The sequence below is a fragment of the Thalassophryne amazonica genome, chromosome 20 (genome assembly GCF_902500255.1).
Source record: "Thalassophryne amazonica chromosome 20, fThaAma1.1, whole genome shotgun sequence".
Classification (NCBI taxonomy): Eukaryota; Metazoa; Chordata; class Actinopteri; order Batrachoidiformes; family Batrachoididae; genus Thalassophryne; species Thalassophryne amazonica.
The window spans coordinates 68,710,451-68,728,842 of NC_047122.1; the positions used below are offsets into that span (position 1 = coordinate 68,710,451).

The window sequence follows — 18,392 nt, forward strand, 5'->3', positions numbered from 1 at the left end:
AAATTGTTGCTTCATTTTGGTAAAACAAAGTGTATCAGCCCAGGAATTTAGGCAGAAATTTATGAGTACATGATGTTGAGATTGAACTCATAAATGAAACTAAATTTCTTTGGGTCTTTATTGACAATAATCTAAGTTGAAAAACACATAAATTGTGTTAAATCTAAAATCTTCTGCCTACACCCTTTCAGGCGCATGGGTGCGTTGTTGGATTATTTTTCTTTCTTTGTATGTTTTTTTGTTGTTGTGGATCTGTGTGTGCTGAATAAATTCATTCATTCATTCAGTCAAACCCTAACCCGGTGTCTCCTGTAAAGTCCATACAGAGGTGCTGCTCCTCCAACCAAAACATCTGTGAAACTCCCTGTTTCAGTGAAAACTGGCAGATAAGTTCCAACAGATGACAGTCCAGTGTTTATGAGCTCTTCTCTGGTGTAAGAGACCAAAGAAGGAGAGCAACGTGCAAAAAAAAAACACACAAAACACACAGAGTATGAGAGAGCGCAGGTCTGTGGTGGCCATCCGCGACGCCACCTCTCTCATCTCTCATCAACCTGAGCCAACACCCAAATCAGATCACATCCCTGACAAAGGCTAGTTTTCACTGGGAAAAGTTTCCAGCTTTGCTCTGTCCATCACTCACAGTATCTGGGTTTAGGTTGTCTCTGATGTCCAGCAGCTCTTTGGGGATCTCATGTGGAATGACAGCTCAGTGGATAAGGAGCTGGCATGTCAACATTTAAACTCGCTTATGCTTCCTTTCTGTGTCCTTGGACAAGACACTTAATGTGCATTGTCTCAGTCCACCTGGCTTGGCTGGTGGACATCTGGTACCCCCCCACCCCGCAGGCTTCTCTACAGGTGGCAATAGATAAAATAACAGTTGAACTTTATGAGGCACATCTGGAAGATATGAGAAACTTTTCCAAAGGAGGAAAATGGAAAACAACAGCTCTGTTCATCACAGCATGAAGAGATGTTTTTTTTTGTTTTTTGTTCTCCACTTATCTCCTTTATTTACACTACTGTCCTGACGGTGGCTCATACATCACGAGCTAACATAGCTGTCCAGTCTACGAAATCATATAAAATCCACAGACACGAGTAAACAGCAGGCAGCGTTTGCAGATTTACGCTGCACAGATGCCTGAAGTAGGAAAACGTGTGCCTGCTGAGTGGGTACCTGGTGCTGGTACACAGGACGTGATGTGTGGAGGCTAGATACCCACATGATGGACAAAATTAAACTCAGAGACCAGAGGCGATATGCTTTGTTGCCGTGGGAATCAGAAGCAACAGCCAGGTGAAAATGAGGTTGAAATTGCCCCTCATTTTTTCTTATTGCTCAATTTTGTCTTTGCCGTCTGCTGTCGGGCATCTTTCCAACAGCACCAGAAGAAATCTAAATATTCCAGCTGATGTACATTACAAAATGCAGCCCCAAAGGAAAAAAATCACAGTACAGATACTGAAAAAAAACAAAACATGAGCAGGAGGTTCACATCATGATGACTATAACCAAACTGTCAGTCTGAGTATATGTGAATCACATCAGCACGTCCTTTCATGACAAGCTTCCACAGCCAATAGTTGATGAGAATTTTTTTATTTAAAATTGCACTAAATGTGAACATGTGACATGTTGAGCCTTAATTAATGCAGCCAAACATGAATGGATCCTTTGAATCGTAAATGATTTATGTAGCGCGATGGCCTCAATTAGACCTGATTAAATAAAATATATGAATCCTCTCTCAACCACAAAAACCCCCTGGATGCAGAGACTGTGTTTCCACCTCAGTGGAGAAATTCCTAAGTCATCTGGAGATCTTCAGATAAGTTTTGGAGACATCACCCCCTGATCTAACACTGCCTTCCAGAGAAAAACAAGGGTGTAATTCGTGAACTACATGACATGATAATGGCTTAACGTCAGAATCTGAGCTCCTCCAGCACAGGAGAACCCAAAACGTTTATGGTCAAGATAAGACAGGACCTCTCCTCATCTGGGGGGGGGGGGGGGGGGGGGGGGACCCTTCCCCCATGATAACACGTGGCCATAAATCGTAGATTCTTCACAACTAACTTTTATCTTGAGTAAAACAAAGAGAAGACCTTTGGTTTGAAATACGAATTTACATCAGTATGTCTCTCATTTATATCTAAAGACATATAATGTTGTTGCATTTATTATGCAAAGGAAATGCTTTGCATGTAGTCATTCCATTTATTAATGTGCTCATGTTAACTGATGTGTATGTGTGTGTGTGTGTGAGACCTTTCTGCAGTATCTAAAATGCTGACGTTGAAGTACTCTGTTTATCCAAAGGATGTGTTTAAATGTCTCGTAATAATGTGTCCGTTTGAGTGTCTTAGAACAAATAGTACTTCAAAATAATTAATGTGTTTAAATAGTTGAATCATTTCTGCCTGCTCTAAGACATGAAGTGTCTGTGAGATCACACACCCTAAATGGGCAGAGTTTGGTGACGTAAGTCCCCCTTTAAACGTTAGGACAGAGTCTTCTCTACGCTCTCTGCTCTGCTCTTCCTCTGCTCCCGCTCTCTCTTCCTCTTCTTTGCAAACACTTAATTCTACTTTGGGCCAAGAGCCATTGCTAAGCTAAGCTACCACATGGCATTCATTCATTCATTCTTTACCTTTGGGACAAACTCAAAGTTTAACCTGACGCTTTTAAGGTGCGTCAAGCTTTTGAATTTTTAAGAGAACTTCCGAGCTGAGCTCTTCAAATTAAGAGCGAATTTACAGAAAAAGCAACTTTTCCTTTTTCATTCAATTTTCAACGCTCTTATTAAAGGTTTACTTTTTCTAAAGTCACAAAGACTTTAATTTGGCTCCAACCATTTTTGAAAGCTACTAAGAACCCTTTTTCAACAAACACCTTCCACCTCTGGGTCATTGCACGCTGACACGCAGCTGATTCCAAACCTGACTGCAGCAGCTACGGCAAAACCAGCCGACACCAGGATCACACTGGGGACACACCTGAGTGAACCCCTCCGACCCAGGTGAGCTCACACTGCCCGATATCGACAACAGATGGACGGAACCAGCCCTCCAACAGCAGCTAATTGACCCAGTCCAGGCTCCATGAAGGAGGTTTGTTGTCAGTGGGTACAGGTGGCTCCTCATCTCCTTTTTCTTTAAAGACATTCTTGTAATAACTTTCTTGATAATTGGCTTCAAAATTCATCACTAAATTTCAATCAGATTAATTTACTTAAAGTTTTAAGCTTCACCTCTTTCTTCCAACATCTCATGAGTGAGTAAGAAAATTGTTTCCCTGAATGAACGTATTTTTCATCACTGTCTATAAAATGTCAGTCAAATGTTCATTTCTTGTATAAATTGTGAATATTTTCTGCTGTGGTTTATTTTCGGTACAGAAGGAAACTCTTGGTCAACCATATTGAAGAATTCATGATTTTCAGATCAGAGATTGATTAAATTAAATCAAGACTAAATAATTCATTTGCGACTGATAAATTAATGTTTAAATTATGGTACTTATGCCATATAAAAAAAGAATAAGTGGTGCCCCATTAATGCTTAAATAATAAGTATTAAACCCTAAATCAATTATTTTGATGACCCGTTATTTTGGGGCCTAATCCAGTCTAATTCAATTTGGGAGTTTAATTACTTATTCACTACAACTGAATGCTACATATAATTGGCATCTTACTCACACTGAGTCACAAGAGATCAAACTCGAGGGAAAAGTGTCTGGAACCAAGACAAACTCACAGCATGAATGTCAAACAAAGGAGAGGACAAACTCAGTGCTTCACTAATGCTTTCATGCATGTACCCAGTTAGGATTATTTACACTCAAATATGTATCCGTGTGTGTGTGTGTGTGTGTTCAGATGTGTGTGTGTGTGTTCAGATGTGTGTGTTGGGTTTCCACTACATTTACATTGTGTCATGCAGCCATCACTTTGTCACATTTTTGGTCCATCCTACTCAGGTGTTTGTTACAGCATGTGGGGAGTGAGTGGATGAGCGGGAGACAGAGACAGACAGAGAGAGACAGAGAGAGAGACAGAGAGACAGCGAGAGACAGACAGAGAGAGAGAGAGAGAGAGAGACAGAGAAAGACAGACAGAGAGAGAGACAGAGAGACAGAGAGAGAGAGAGAGAGACAGACAGAGAGAGAGAGAGAGAGAGAGAGAGACAGAGAAAGACAGACAGAGAGAGAGAGAGAGAGGAGAGACAGAGAGAGAGGAGAGAGAGACAGACAGAGAGAGAGAAAGAGAGAGACAGAGAAAGACAGACAGAGGAGAGAGAGAGAGAGAGAGACAGAGAAAGACAGACAGAGAGAGAGACAGAGAGACAGAGAGAGAGAGAGAGAGACAGAGAGAGAGAGAGAGAGACAGACAGAGAGAGAGAGACAGAGAGAGAACAGAGAAAGACAGACAGAGAGAGAGGAGAGAGAGAGACAGAGAGAGAGAGAGAGAGACAGACAGAGAGAGAGAGACAGAGAGAGACAGAGAAAGACAGACAGAGAGAGAGAGAGAGAGAGAGAACAGAGAAGAACCAAAAATAAAAACCCAGACATGGATAATAGTGCAGCAGATTACAGAGTATTTACAGAGAAATCCTGCAAATGCTGATAGAAGCACCAAATTCAGCACAAATGCTCCTTAGACGTCAACTCTTTGGGGGAAAAAAAAAAGATTGCCCACTTCAATTTGCAGTAGGTAGCCGGGTATGAGTCAATGAAGAATTACACAGAGGTCAAAATTAAAGATGCTCCAATCATATTAAAAACTATAGCAGATTATCTGTCTGATCATAAATATTCCTAAAAGGTATAGTTTGGACTATCTGTGACTGAATGTTCTGGAGTTACGGGGTAAAAACAGCAAAAATAGTGACAAAGTTCAGTTTCAGTTTGTACAGGGGTTAAAAGTTAAAGTTGCTCTAATTTTGGTAAATGTTGTGCAAATTATTGGTTGAGTTAACAGGGTTGTGAAAAGGAATAGTTTGCACCATCTGTTATGCTTAGTTATCATGTTACAGGGTAACAAAGGTCATAGAATCCAATGGATGTCAACAATGTTTGACCTTTACGTTGGGGACCAAACATTCCACACTATCAAAACTATTCCATTTATTATTCCTATTAGCTCAACCAAAAATTAGCAACACTTTTTATACCAAAACTGGAGCAACTTTAACTTTTGACCCCTGTACAAACTAAAATTGACCTTTGCCATCATTCTTGGACACACAGCCCTGGGAACACATAAAAGTCCTGCACCCTGAGAACACCGAGCTGGTACATAGGGGCTTACCAGGTCAGCCAGATAGGGAGGTGCAAGTCCATGAACAGTTTATAACTAATAACAGAACCTTAAAATCTGATCTCACTGGGACAGGAATCCAGTGAAAAGACACCAAAATGGGTGTAATGTGGTCGAACTTTCTGCTTCGTGTCAAAAGTCTGGCAGCAGCATGTTGAAAACCCCTTGAACTTGAACTTATTTATTTGGCACACAACTTGTCAATAACAAAAAGACCCCTAATGTTGGACTGCTGTAAACTGGAAAATAGAACATTACAATAGTCCAATCTAGAAGAGATACATGCATGAATCAAAGTCTCAGCATCAGCCATAGACAGGATGGGATAAATCTTCACTGTATTTTGCAGGTGGAAGAAAGCAGTCCTAGTAATATCTCTAATGTGGAGGATCAAAAGGATCAAAAATGACCCCAAGGTTCCTCACTTTATCCATATGATGTATAACACACACACCTAAGCTAAGTGCTACCTGATGAAATTGATGCCGATACCTCGCTGGACCAAGAACCATAATTTCAGTCTTATCAGAATTTAACTGTAGTATTAAAAGTAGTATTCTTGCTGTTTTTACCCCAAAACATTCAGTCACAGATAGTCCAAACTATACCTTTTTGGAATCTTTATGATCAAACAAATAATGTATTGTAGTTTTCAATGTGACTGGAGCATCTTTCATTTTGACCCCTGTGTAATCCTTCACTGACCCCTACCCTGGCCGCCTATTGAACATTCAATGGCCAATCTTTTTTTTTCAAAGAGGTTAAGGCCAATGGATTATTTGTGCTGAATCTGGTGATTCTATCACCACTGGCAGGATTGTTTCAGTTATCTGCTGCACTATAAATTCTTCAAGTGTGCAGCTCTTTTGATAAACAGAAAAAGTCCTGTATCATGTGCAGTTATTGGTCAAGTAAAGAAGCAGCTATTCAACCACAAGTTTGCACCTGCGTTGTGTTGCATCCCAGCTTCTTTTTTTTTTTTTTTTTTAAATACAATGTTTTTATAAACTTCTCTTTCCCTTTGCACAGGAAAGAGAAGTCTGGGGTCCCTTGCTGGAGCTGTACCCCCATGACCCCATCCCAGATAAGCGTTTGAAGCTGAGTGAGTGAGTGAGATGTTTTACATCTACAGCAGGTAAAAGCACTGTGCTGTGAATATTCATGATGACAGGGCAGGAGGACCTGCTACCTCTTCACCGTGGGTCACAACAAAATGCTGCAGCCGGGATGCAAAGAATTGCTGCTGCGGGGGGGATTTGACATTGAGCGGAGAGGTGCAATCAGCTCCGTACACGTAAGGAATGCACGTGGGAAATCTGACCAAAGGCTCGCTGATTCTGCCAGAAAACTAACACCAATCTATCTTTACTATGTTACACGCACAGTGCAGCTAAAAGTGTTTGCAATCTGTGTGATTATTTTACTTGAACATATTTTCCACTTTTAATCATCTCATGCTTTGGGGAACATAAGGGTTTGGAGCAGGTGACAGCTTTTGTAATTTTGCTTCTCTGCACCATCACGAGGGATTGAAATGAAGCAATCAAGATGTGATTGAAGTGTCGACTTTCTGCATTAAATCAAAGAGTTCAGCAAAAACATCACTAACTATTGAGGAATTAAATGGATTTGTTTTTTTCTTCCTTCCATTTTCACAAAACAAAACTAAAACAAACTAACCAAACTAGAAATCCAAGGATAACTGTTAACACGTATGTTGTTAGATTATAGTGATTACTGAGCTACACTAAACACTTTAATCAGGCCGACGCCCTCGACACAAAACACACAGGGGGATGTCATGTAGCTGTGAATCATTAAAGATCACATTCACAAAGCTGACAAAATTTAGTTCTTCCAAAATCCAAACATTACAATGTGGGTTATTTTTGTTACATGTTGGAAAATTACAGCTCATTTTAATGAGACATCATATTTATCTGGGGGGAATTCCATAAGGAATACTGTCTTTTCCTTCTGATGTCATATACAGGAGGGAAGCGTGCGAGAGCATGCGTGAGGTTTGAGATGACCTTTGACACTAACATCTGTAAGATGTCTGTAAATCACTTCAGAGGTGTTATCTGGTTTCAAAACACAGGTTTTAGATGGATTTATCACAAACTTTTACAAAATAATGAGAAGCATATTAGATTTTTGCAGCACTTTCTGCCATCTTGGTTTATTTTCCGCCAACTTGGTACCACTGTGGTCTGTTGTTCTTGCTCTGGGAGTCTGGTGAGGTTAGATCTTACTCATGTGAAGCACCTTGAGGCAGCTTTGTTGTGATTTGGTGCTGTATAAATGAAAATAAGTTGAATTTTAATGTTTTGTTCAAGCAACGCGGCCAGCTGATGTCGCACAGTCGCTCTGTACTCTGATTGGCTGTTGCTGTGTCCCTTGCACCAGGTGAGAGAAGCCTCCGTGTGATCTGACATTGCTACCAAATTATTCATGGACAACCACCTGTAGTTCGCGCTCCTTTTACAGCACAAGATTTCTGGATTACTTTGAGAAGAAAATAGGTTAAACATATCCCAGCATGCCTTAACCCAGCCACTGTTTGTTTGTTGTTTTGGTTTTTTGGTGTTTTATGGCACATTGCAATCTGGACTTCCTGTTCTTGAGTGTTAGCGATGCTGTGCACCTTGTCGTGAACGCTGAATTTACATTCATGAAGACATCTCTTGGTTGTAGATTTTGACAGGGACATGCCGTCGTCCTCCAGCATCTTCACAAATCGACCAAATGTTGTGAACAGTTAGTTCTTCACCAAGAAAAGAATTCTGGAATCAACCATTTCAGCTGCCTTTTGTAGTCTTGAAAGCATGTTGGTGTTGCTTCGCTCACCAGTGCAGGTTTTCTTTTTAAGAATGCACCAAACTGTTGGTCCGGTCACTCTGAAAGTTTCTTTTGACACTGCACAGAGTTCCAGTGAACAACTACCAAATGTAAACTCAGCACTTGGAATCAACTCCAGACCTTTACTCTGCTTAATTTTCATTCATTCATTCATTCATTCATTCATTCATTCAAGGGAGTTTTTCCTTCCCACTTGCTCATAGGGGGTTGTTTTGACCGTTGGGGTTTTTCTGTAATTATTGTATGGCTTTTGCCTTACAATATAAAGCGCCTTGGGGCAACTGTTGTTGTGATTTGGCGCTATATAAATAAAATTGATTTGATTCATTTTTGGCCCCTTATCTGGGTCTGGGTCATGGTGGCTGCAGACCAAGAAGCTCCTCTCACACTTCCCAACAAGAATTCATCTTGTAATGCTCCCTGGGGTATTCCGAGGTGTTCCCAAGTCAGCTGGGAAATATAATCCTTACAGCATGTCCTGGGTCTTCCGCAGGGTGTCCTCCCAGTCGGACATTCATGGAAGACTTTACTTAGGAAGAAAACCAGGGGACATTCTCAACAAATGCTCAAATCACCACAGGTGGCTCCTTTCCATGCGCAGAAGCAGCAGCTCTACTCAGAGTCCTTCCTGAATTTTCAAGCTTCTCACGCTGTCCTGGAGTGTAAGACCAGACATCCAACAGAGAAATCACATTTCCACCACTTGTATCTCCAACCTTGTGTTTTCTCTCATTACCCAAAGCTCATGACAACCAGTGAGGACAGGAGCACAAATTGACTTATAAATCAAAAGCGTCACCTTCTAGCTCTGCTCTTTCTGCACCATGATGGTCTGGTACAACATCTGCAGCCCCAATATACTGATCTCCACCTCCATCTTATTCCCACTCTTGAACAACACCCAAAGATACTTGAACTCCTCTACTCGTGGCAGTAACTCTTACTCCACACTCTTCTGACAGATCCTCTCCCAGTCTATTTAATTTTCCATGGAATAACAAGAGAACAGACCACACCTGGACATCCTGCCTGTCGCTGCCCAATTATCCTCTGAAAATCCAATTATGTATAAAAATGGCTTTCATTCCTAAATGGTTAATGTAATATTTTTGCTAAGTTCCCTTCATTTCAGGTGAACATCTGCAGCACATTTTGATTTTTTATGTGGAATCCATCGCAGTGGGGTACAGATGCAAAATATTGTGTCATTGTATAAATATTTATTTATATCACTATGAGTAACTGAAATACATATTTTGAGAGAATAAATGTTTGCCCTATGTGAAAGAGTCACTGCCCCCTTAGTGAGTCAAAGCAGAACTAAAATTATTAGTTCTGTGAAACAGAGGAATCCTCTGGTCGAGTCGCCGGTTTGAGACAACAGCTTCAGACTAATGGCAGATCTCGTCTGGTAACCAGGAGTACTATTCTATTGCTGTGGAACAGTCTATACAAACAAACAAATACACACACACACAACCAAAATTCACCATGAAAGCACTCGTGTTCTGTCCCAGATGAGGTAGCTGCAGGTAGTAAGCTGTGAACTGTGATAAACGAGGATTAAAAAAAAAGAGAGATGCCAATCTGGCTTGAAAGGGTTATTTCAGTTCCTCTGTTTCCTGGGGGAGGATTCAGTGATTCATCATGTGCAGATGACTGAGAAAAGATATTTGAATTTCATGAGATCATAAAATCTGGATATTATCATTCATAAATATTAACCCATATTTATGCAGCTAAAAAAACAACATTAGAGTCACAAAGAAACCCAGTGCAGATGTGAGCAATGACCTGAGATTTTACTTTAAAGCTGCAGACAGGTGCCCAAATGTTTTATTCTATAAATATAACAAGTTTGTCCCAGAAAAAAAACCTTTATAAGCTTATTTGTTGCTGTTGTTGAACTTTAGCTGGTTGTTGGCCAGTGCATATTTGCGTTCAGTGCAGTCCAACAGAACCATCAAAAATAGTGGGGTTATTAAGCAAACAACCAACCAACCAAAAAGTCCTATTAGAGAGAATTTTTTTTTCTGGATCCCGGCTGCATCAAGCACAGGCTCATGTGGTGATGTAACTGGAGAAACTGCATGAACTGGGGGTGGAGCTGGAGTCCGTCCCACCCCCTGCATGCTGCACATTTCTAGAATCCAACCAAGCTGCTGATATGACAATCATTAAATTCTGAACTGTTATTTCATAGACATAAAAGTGTATTTTTTCACTTCCTCTGGCCATGATTTCAGCATTTGGTGGATTTTCTTCATCCTGTATTGAAGAAATTGTTTACATAGCTTACTGTAAAACTGCATATTTACTGCTTTCTACTCAAATGAAATCTCTGACATTTAGCAGCTCTTACTGAATATTTGAGTGCAGGGTTGTGAGGTCAGCAAAGAAGATTATTAGGACCAGGCTGCCAACCATTGGTGAACTGGCAGAACAGCGCTGCTTTTTCAGAGAAAGAAGGACAGTCAGGGACACTTCATATCCCTTCAACAGTCTGTTTTCCATCCTGCCCTCAGGTAGACAGAACCGTAGCCTGAGGTGCAAAACATGCAGATTCAGCAATAGCTTTTACCCAACCACCATAAATTACATACAGATTGATAGAAAGCACTGTGTAATATAGAAAGTAGGATACAGAATACACTGTAGCATCTGGTAGTCATTTTATCCTTGTAGTATCTTCATATGTGCAATATCCTGTGTCCTTTACTTATTTATTGTATGTTGGGTGTATACAGATACAGAGGACAGTTACTGATTGTTTTTTAAACCCCATGTATCACTATCATACACCTTGGACTTTTATTCTGTTTTTATTTATTCATGCAGTCTAAGTTGAAGTCAGTGGGGCATATGAATGAGGTTTGAGTCAACTTCTTATATCAAGATTTTGTATGTCTCTGAAATAAACAAGTCAAAACATCAAAAACAGCCTCATCAGTCAAAAGTTAAGACCCTTTTCCAAAATAATAAACCAAAAAAGAGAGAAAAAGTACAATTTGGGCTATTTGTGGTTCGTGATAAATCTAACAGAATGCAAGATAATATTCCCAACAATCATAACTTTCCAACTCCTCATACTCAGAAATGACAAAGAAAAAAAATCTCCCACAGACTAAAGTAGAACCAAGAGCAGTTCTTTTTGGACCTCTAACATCATATTAGTGTAAAAGCGCCTGGCGGGGAGCACAGCAATCAGATGAAAAGGTTAGCTATTCTGCCAGGGTAAAAGAGAGCCGTTCCTACTGCATTACTGCAACTCTTAAAACTCAGACAGGTACATGTATGTATGCTTTAGGCACCAGCAGGATTGCTTCTTACTCTCCCACCACCTCTGGGAAATTGCCGGGCGTTCTGTGGCCTAAGTAAAGGTCAGCGGGTAGGCTTTTAGTGCAGGAGAAATGGGTACTTACAACAGGGGTAATTCAGCAGCACAATGTCATCCAAAGCAATGTAGCCCTGTCTGTCCTTAGAAACAGTGGCTTCAAAGATGACCTGCAGAAAAAAAGATAAATGGAATAAATACACACTGTCACACTTTAAATGGTATGTATACTCAACAAAAATATAAATGCAACACTTTTGGTTTTGCTCCCATTTTGTATGAGATGAACTCAAAGATCTAAAACTTTTTCCACATACACAATATCACCATTTCCCTCAAATATTGTTCACAAACCAGTCTAAATCTGTGATAGTGAGCACTTCTCCTTTGCTGAGATAATCCATCCCACCTCACAGGTGTGCCATATCAGGATGCTGATTAGACACCATGATTAGTGCACAGGTGTGCCTTAGACTGCCCACAATAAAAGGCCACTCTGAAAGGTGCAGTTTTATCACACAGCACAATGCCACAGATGTTGCAAGATTTGAGGGAGCGTGTAATTGGCATGCTGACAGCAGGAATGTCAACCAGAGCTGTTGCTCGTGTATTGAATGTTCATTTCTCTACCATAATTCTCTACCAACAGATGTAGATGGAAAGAATTCATTAATTGGGTCGAAGTTCACCTCAAACCTGCCAACCTCTGACCAATGTGTGTTACTCTATATACAAATAAGACTATTATATCAGCATAAAAATAGATTCTTGAAGTAGACACAAACTGAAATATCAAACAAGAGCTATCAGATCCGGATCAACTCTGTCAGTTGATAAAGGATACCATCCTACATAATGCTCTCAAATCTGAAAGAAATTAGACCTTTTTTGACAGAGTTAAAAGTTAAAAGACAGGGATTTTTCCAATTTGACTAGATTTTGTTTTTACTTTGCCCTTTGACCTATGACCTTGAAAACTGAATCAGTTCTTACCTATCAGATATGAATCTGCAGTAAAAAATTCAGAATAATATATGAAACATTGTGGGCCCCAGGCTGTTCACAAACAAACAGGGATGAAAACAGAACCTCCTCCAACAAAGGAGGTCCTGCAAACGGCAATTTACAGTGAAGTTGAATGATGAGTGTTTTGGACATGACCAAAACAGAGTGTGCTGCTGACAACCGTGTGGCATTTTGTGACATGCTTGTGGCAGATAGTGGTGAGTTGTGTTGCCTCTAAACCCCACAAACGCGCCGTCTGTGTGAGTGGCTCCTGCTGGTGTTCAGAAAACACTCAACAAAACTTCATTAAATTTGATGTTTTGGTCACGTTAAAGCAGCATTTACAATAAATAGACATAAAACTCTTAACAAAACTGAATTTTACACATTCAAAATGTGACTCTGGTTCTGAGGGTTAAAACAGACAAAATCCTCCTTAAACGTAAACAGTCTTAACTGTTTAAATGGATATTGTCCAATACTTGAAGCTTCCAATATTTAAAACAAGAATAAGTCCACGAGTTATTCATTACACACAGTCACACACATTTAAGAGTGAAAAAAGAATTTCTCGACTTTCTGATACTGTTAATGTCTTTGTGCATACTCAGCTTCATCTTGTGACCCGTTGAACGGATCCTGGCACTCAGCTTAGGAATTGCTAATTAAAATAGTGACTAATACGTGTTGGGTTGAAGTCCTCCACCTCTGCTGTCTTTTACAGATGAGTGCACGCAATAATTAAGCTCAAATGTATCAGATGATGACATCTAAGGTCATGGCTCATAAAACCATAAAACTCTGAAATGACAAGGGTAAACACATTCACATTGAAATTTAAAGATCATTAAGAGTACACACGTACACTCAAGGGTTTGTAGAGTGGATTAATTAAATTGTACTTTTAATAAAGGATTGCTACCACAGACGAGACAGACAGAAAGTCTTACAGTCTCCAGACCCTGAGGTCCGAGCTGCTGCTAAACCCTGAATACGTAGCAAGAAGTGCATGTGGTGCTGGTCGCAGGTTCCTCCCCACCAGCCATGGCTGGTAGCCACTTACAGCTGGTTGGACTGAGTATTATACAGACGGAGCATCTTTTTCAAAAATACAGACAGGCAGTCTGAGGTGGGTACACAGGAATCAAACAGTGCAGCAGATAACAGAATATCTACAGGGGAATATTTCAAATGGTGAAGCAAGCACCAAATTCAGCACAAATACACCTTACACATTACTCTTTTGAGAAAAAAAGAAAAAAAACACACGACTGCCCACTTCAGTGTTCAATAGGCAGACAACAGGTGGGCATGAACTGAAGAATGACACAAGGATCAAAATTATAAGATGTTCTAATCACACTGAAAAATATAGCATATTATTTGTCTGATCACAAAGATTCCAAAAAGGTATAGTTTGGATTATCTGTGACTGAGTTCTGTGGAGTTATGGGGCAAAAACAGCAAGAATGGTGACAAGGGTCAGTTTTCATTTGTAATTTAAAGGTGAAAGGAGGATTTTCTTTCACCAAAACATCCAATCTAGGTTTACATCTCAGATGTACCTTCTGGTAAACTGTAGCTGAACTTTCAGCTCTTCTTTTTTAATAAAATCCTCCTCTGTACCTCTTTATCATGAAGCTGTATAACTGGAGATACAAAATGCACAACATGCACTGTGCGCAATTCTTCCAATCACAACCACAGAAGCCTGTAACTTCTTTTGGGTTGTCTGGGTGTCTTGGTGGCTTTCCTCACTCTCCTTCAGTTTTTGAGAACTGTCTACTCCACACAGATTTACCACAGAGTGTCATACATACATGTAAATAAAGTTCAAGACATATTCAGTGACTTGGAAATGTTCATGTATCCATCCCCTGACTTGTCTGCAGAAGACTGGCAATTAAACTGATTACTTATAGGTATTATACCAAAGGGGATGTTGTCAACTAGAAACCTTAATAATAGCTGCACACAACAAGCTAGCGTAGAGCACAACACCTTTAGTAGATTAGTAATCACTTTGAACACTTGGGGGGCATGGGGGGGCAGGGGTGAGAGCTGACACGTGTGAAGCCCCGTGAGGCAGCTTTGTTGTGATTTGGTGCTATAAAAATAAAATAAATTGAATTGATAAATGAATGAATAGAGCCTGATTTGTCATTGTACATACAACCCTGACCCCTGACCCAGTTACAGTTAGATGAACTCCAACCACTAGGAGCAGCAGGCAGTAAAACTCACCTAAACCATCATCATATAAACCAAATATTCACACTCACCAGACAAGAGCCAAAGTCCCAATGCTTTTGTCTGGTTTTCCATGTAATAAACCATATAACAGATTTTCGCTCACTTTGGACAAAACGTCCCGTCCCATCGTAATATGTTTCCATTAAAAACCCCTCACATGAACCGGACAGAGCAGTGTGGACGTGCCCAGTAACAGAAGTACAAAATGAAGGTCAGCACTGACATTTGCCGATTTGAGGATAGTGGGGCCGTATTTCTGTGATTAAAGCCCGGGTGTTTATTTTTTCAAACCGTGCTCAGACACAGGAGCTAAATGAGGCAGGACCTAATTCAAGGCTGGTGATTATTAACAAAATGCTGGTTGCTGCCGGCACTATGATATGGGGTTGAGTTTCACACATATCCCTGTGTGTGACGAACCAAACCACTTTAGATCAGAGCCCTCGGCGGGGCTGCAAACCCACACACCTGCTAAACAACAGAGAATGCAAAGGGCTGTGATTTGTCAAACTCCAGGTGGGCTGCCATGTGCCTTTTACTAAGGAGTGGCTACTGTCTGGAAACTCTACCATACAGGCCTGATTGGTGGATTGCTGCAGAGATGGTTGTCCTTCTGGAAGGTTCTCCTCTCTCCACAGAGGAATGCTGGAGCTCTGACAGAGTGACCATCGGGTTCTTGGTCACCTCCCTGACTAAGACCCTTCTCCCCTGATCGCTCAGTTTAGATGGGCGGCCAGCTCTAGGAAGAGTCCTGGTGGATATGAACTTCCTCCATTTATAGATGATCGAGGCCACTGTGCTCATTGGAACCTTGAAAGCAGCAGAAATGTTTGTGCCCTTCCCCGGATTTGTGCCTCCAGACAATCCCTCAGAGGTCTACAGACAATTCCTCTGACTTCATGCTTGGTTTGTGCTCTGACATGTACTGTCAACTGTGGGACCTTACATGTAGACAGGTGTGTGTCTTTCCAAATCATGTCCAATCAACTGAATTTACTCCAGGTGGACTCCAACTAAGCTGTAGAAAGATCTCAAGGATGATCAGTGGAAACAGGAGGCACCTGAGCTCAATTTTGAGCTTCATGTCAAAGACTGTGAATACTTATGGACACGTGATTTCTTTAGTTGTTTATACACACACACATATATATATTATATATATATATTATATATATAAATTTGCAAAAATCTAAAAAACAAACCTTTTTCACTTCGTCATTATGAGGTATTGTGTGTAGAATTTTGAGGAAAAAAATGATCAATTTTGGAATAAAGCTGTAATATAAAATGTGGAAAAACTGAGGACTGAATACTTTCTGGATGCACTGCATCTATTTAAAAAGAATTCTCAGCATTTCTGGCTTGACATCAGTCTGATGGTGTGTTTTTAGTTTCAGCTAACGGCCTCGGAGGAGGAAGCTTTTCACTACTGCTGATGCTATAAATCTGGAGATAGAGCCAGGACTAAAAGTGGCTCAAAAACAGAAATATCTGTACTTCAAGTCAAGGTGATGTGTGTGCAGCGTGGTCGCCTGTCCTCAGGCACCATTTGTATAAGAACACTGGCAGAATTTTTGTATTTTATCACATCACAGCATGTTTGAGCTGAAAGAAAAGAATGAATAGACACAAATGAACAATGAATAATAATAAAGCCATCTACAAAAAAATAAAACTGATACATGGTGTGCGGTCCACCCCTCTACGCTAACATCTGAGGTGCTTTTTCCAGAGCAATGAGGTGCTTTTTCCGGAGCGGCTGTGTGCCTCAGCGCAGAGCGGCTCTCTATCTGACAGAGTCACAGTGCATGTCACACAGCTGTACTAATCTCCTCTCATGCAGATCACTGCCTCGTCCAGCAGAAAACAATCTGCACTCTGTTTTAATTTTTGTCTAAATTTTAAAATATGCATCAATATAAATGAGCAGCCAAATCCAAATTCAAGCATATCTATTAGTTTCAAGATGCACTCATGAAATAAAAACCAAAGCCATCTGTAAAATTACAATAAACATTGTTATTTCCTCTTATCTGCACAAATTACCACCAGTGGTGCAGACAGAATAACTTGGAGCTCAGCATTGAAAAGACAGTGGAGATGATTGTGGATTTTAGGAAAGGCCCAGCTGTACTTAAACCCATGACCCTGTGTGGCTCCCCAGTGAGTACCATGGAGCACCTCCATTTCCTGAGCTCCATCATCACACAGGAACTCAAGTGACAGCTGAACATCCTCTCCTTCATCAAGAAAGCCCAGCAGAAGAAATACTTCCTAAAACAGTTCAACCTGTCAACGACAGTGATGTTGCACCTTTACCCAGCAATCACTGAGTCCATCCTCACCTCCTCCATCAAGATCTGATCCACTGCTACCACCACCAAGGACAAGGGCAGACTGCAGCCGATCATCAGCTCTGCTGAGTGATTGGCTACAATATTCAATCAATCAATCAATCAATCAATTTTTATATAGCGCCAAATCACAACAAACAGCCGCCCCAAGGCGCTTTATATTGTAAGGCAAGGCCATACAATAATTATGTAAAACCCCAACGGTCAAAACGACCCCCTGTGAGCAAGCACTTGGCTACAGTGGGAAGGAAAACTCCCTTTTAACAGGAAGAAACCTCCAGCAGAACCAGGCTCAGGGAGGGGCAGTCTTCTGCTGGGACTGGTTGGGGCTGAGGGAGAGAACCAGGAAAAAGACACGCTGTGGAGGGGAGCAGAGATCGATCACTAATGATTAAATGCAGAGTGGTGCATACAGAGCAAAAAGAGAAAGAAACAGTGCATCATGGGAACCCCCAGCAGTCTAAGTCTATAGCAGCATAACTAAGGGATGGTTCAGGGTCACCTGATCCAGCCCTAACTATAAGCTTTAGCAAAAAGGAAAGTTTTAAGACTAATCTTAAAAGTAGAGAGGGTGTCTGTCTCCCTGATCTGAATTGGGAGCTGGTTCCACAGGAGAGGAGCCTGAAAGCTGAAGGCTCTGCCTCCCATTCTACTTACAAACCCTAGGAACTACAAGTAAGCCTGCAGTCTGAGAGCGAAGCGCTCTATTGGGGTGATATGGGTACTATGAGGTACCTAAGATAAGATGGGACCTGATATTCAAAACCTTATAAGTAAGAAGAAGAATTTTAAATTCTATTCTAGAATTAACATGGAAGCCAATGAAGAGAGGCCCAATGGGTGAGATATGCTCTCTCTTCTAGTCCCGTCAGTACTCTAGCTGCAGCATTTGAATTAACTGAAGGCTTTTTAGGGAACTTTTAGGACAACCTGATAATAATGAATTACAATAGTCCAGCCTAGAGGAAATAAATGCATGAATTAGTTTTTCAGCATCACTCTGAGACAAGACCTTTCTGATTTTAGAGATATGCGTAAATGCAAAAAAGCAGTCCTACATATTTGTTTAATATGCGCTTTTGAATGACATATCCTGATCAAAAATGACTCCAAGATTCTCACAGTATTACTAGAGGTCAGGGTAATGCCATCCAGAGTAAGGATCTGGTTAGACACCATGTTTCTAAGATTTGTGGGGCCAAGTACAATAACTTCAGTTTTATCTGAGTTTAAAAGCAGGAAATTAGAGGTCAT

The 18,392-nt window shown here is 40.7% G+C and overlaps 1 protein-coding gene across 5 annotated transcripts in view; it reads right to left on the reverse strand.

Moving 5' to 3' along the window:
• LOC117502014 (receptor-type tyrosine-protein phosphatase U-like) overlaps window positions 1-18,392 on the reverse strand; it is a 689,797-nt gene that overhangs the window by 271,054 nt on the left and 400,351 nt on the right. For all 5 annotated transcript variants that reach the window (XM_034160998.1, XM_034160995.1, XM_034160994.1 and 2 more), the window contains one exon: window positions 11,615-11,696. In XM_034160998.1, the coding sequence (XP_034016889.1) occupies window positions 11,615-11,696 (82 nt within the window). The remainder of the gene's footprint in view (window positions 1-11,614; window positions 11,697-18,392) is intronic.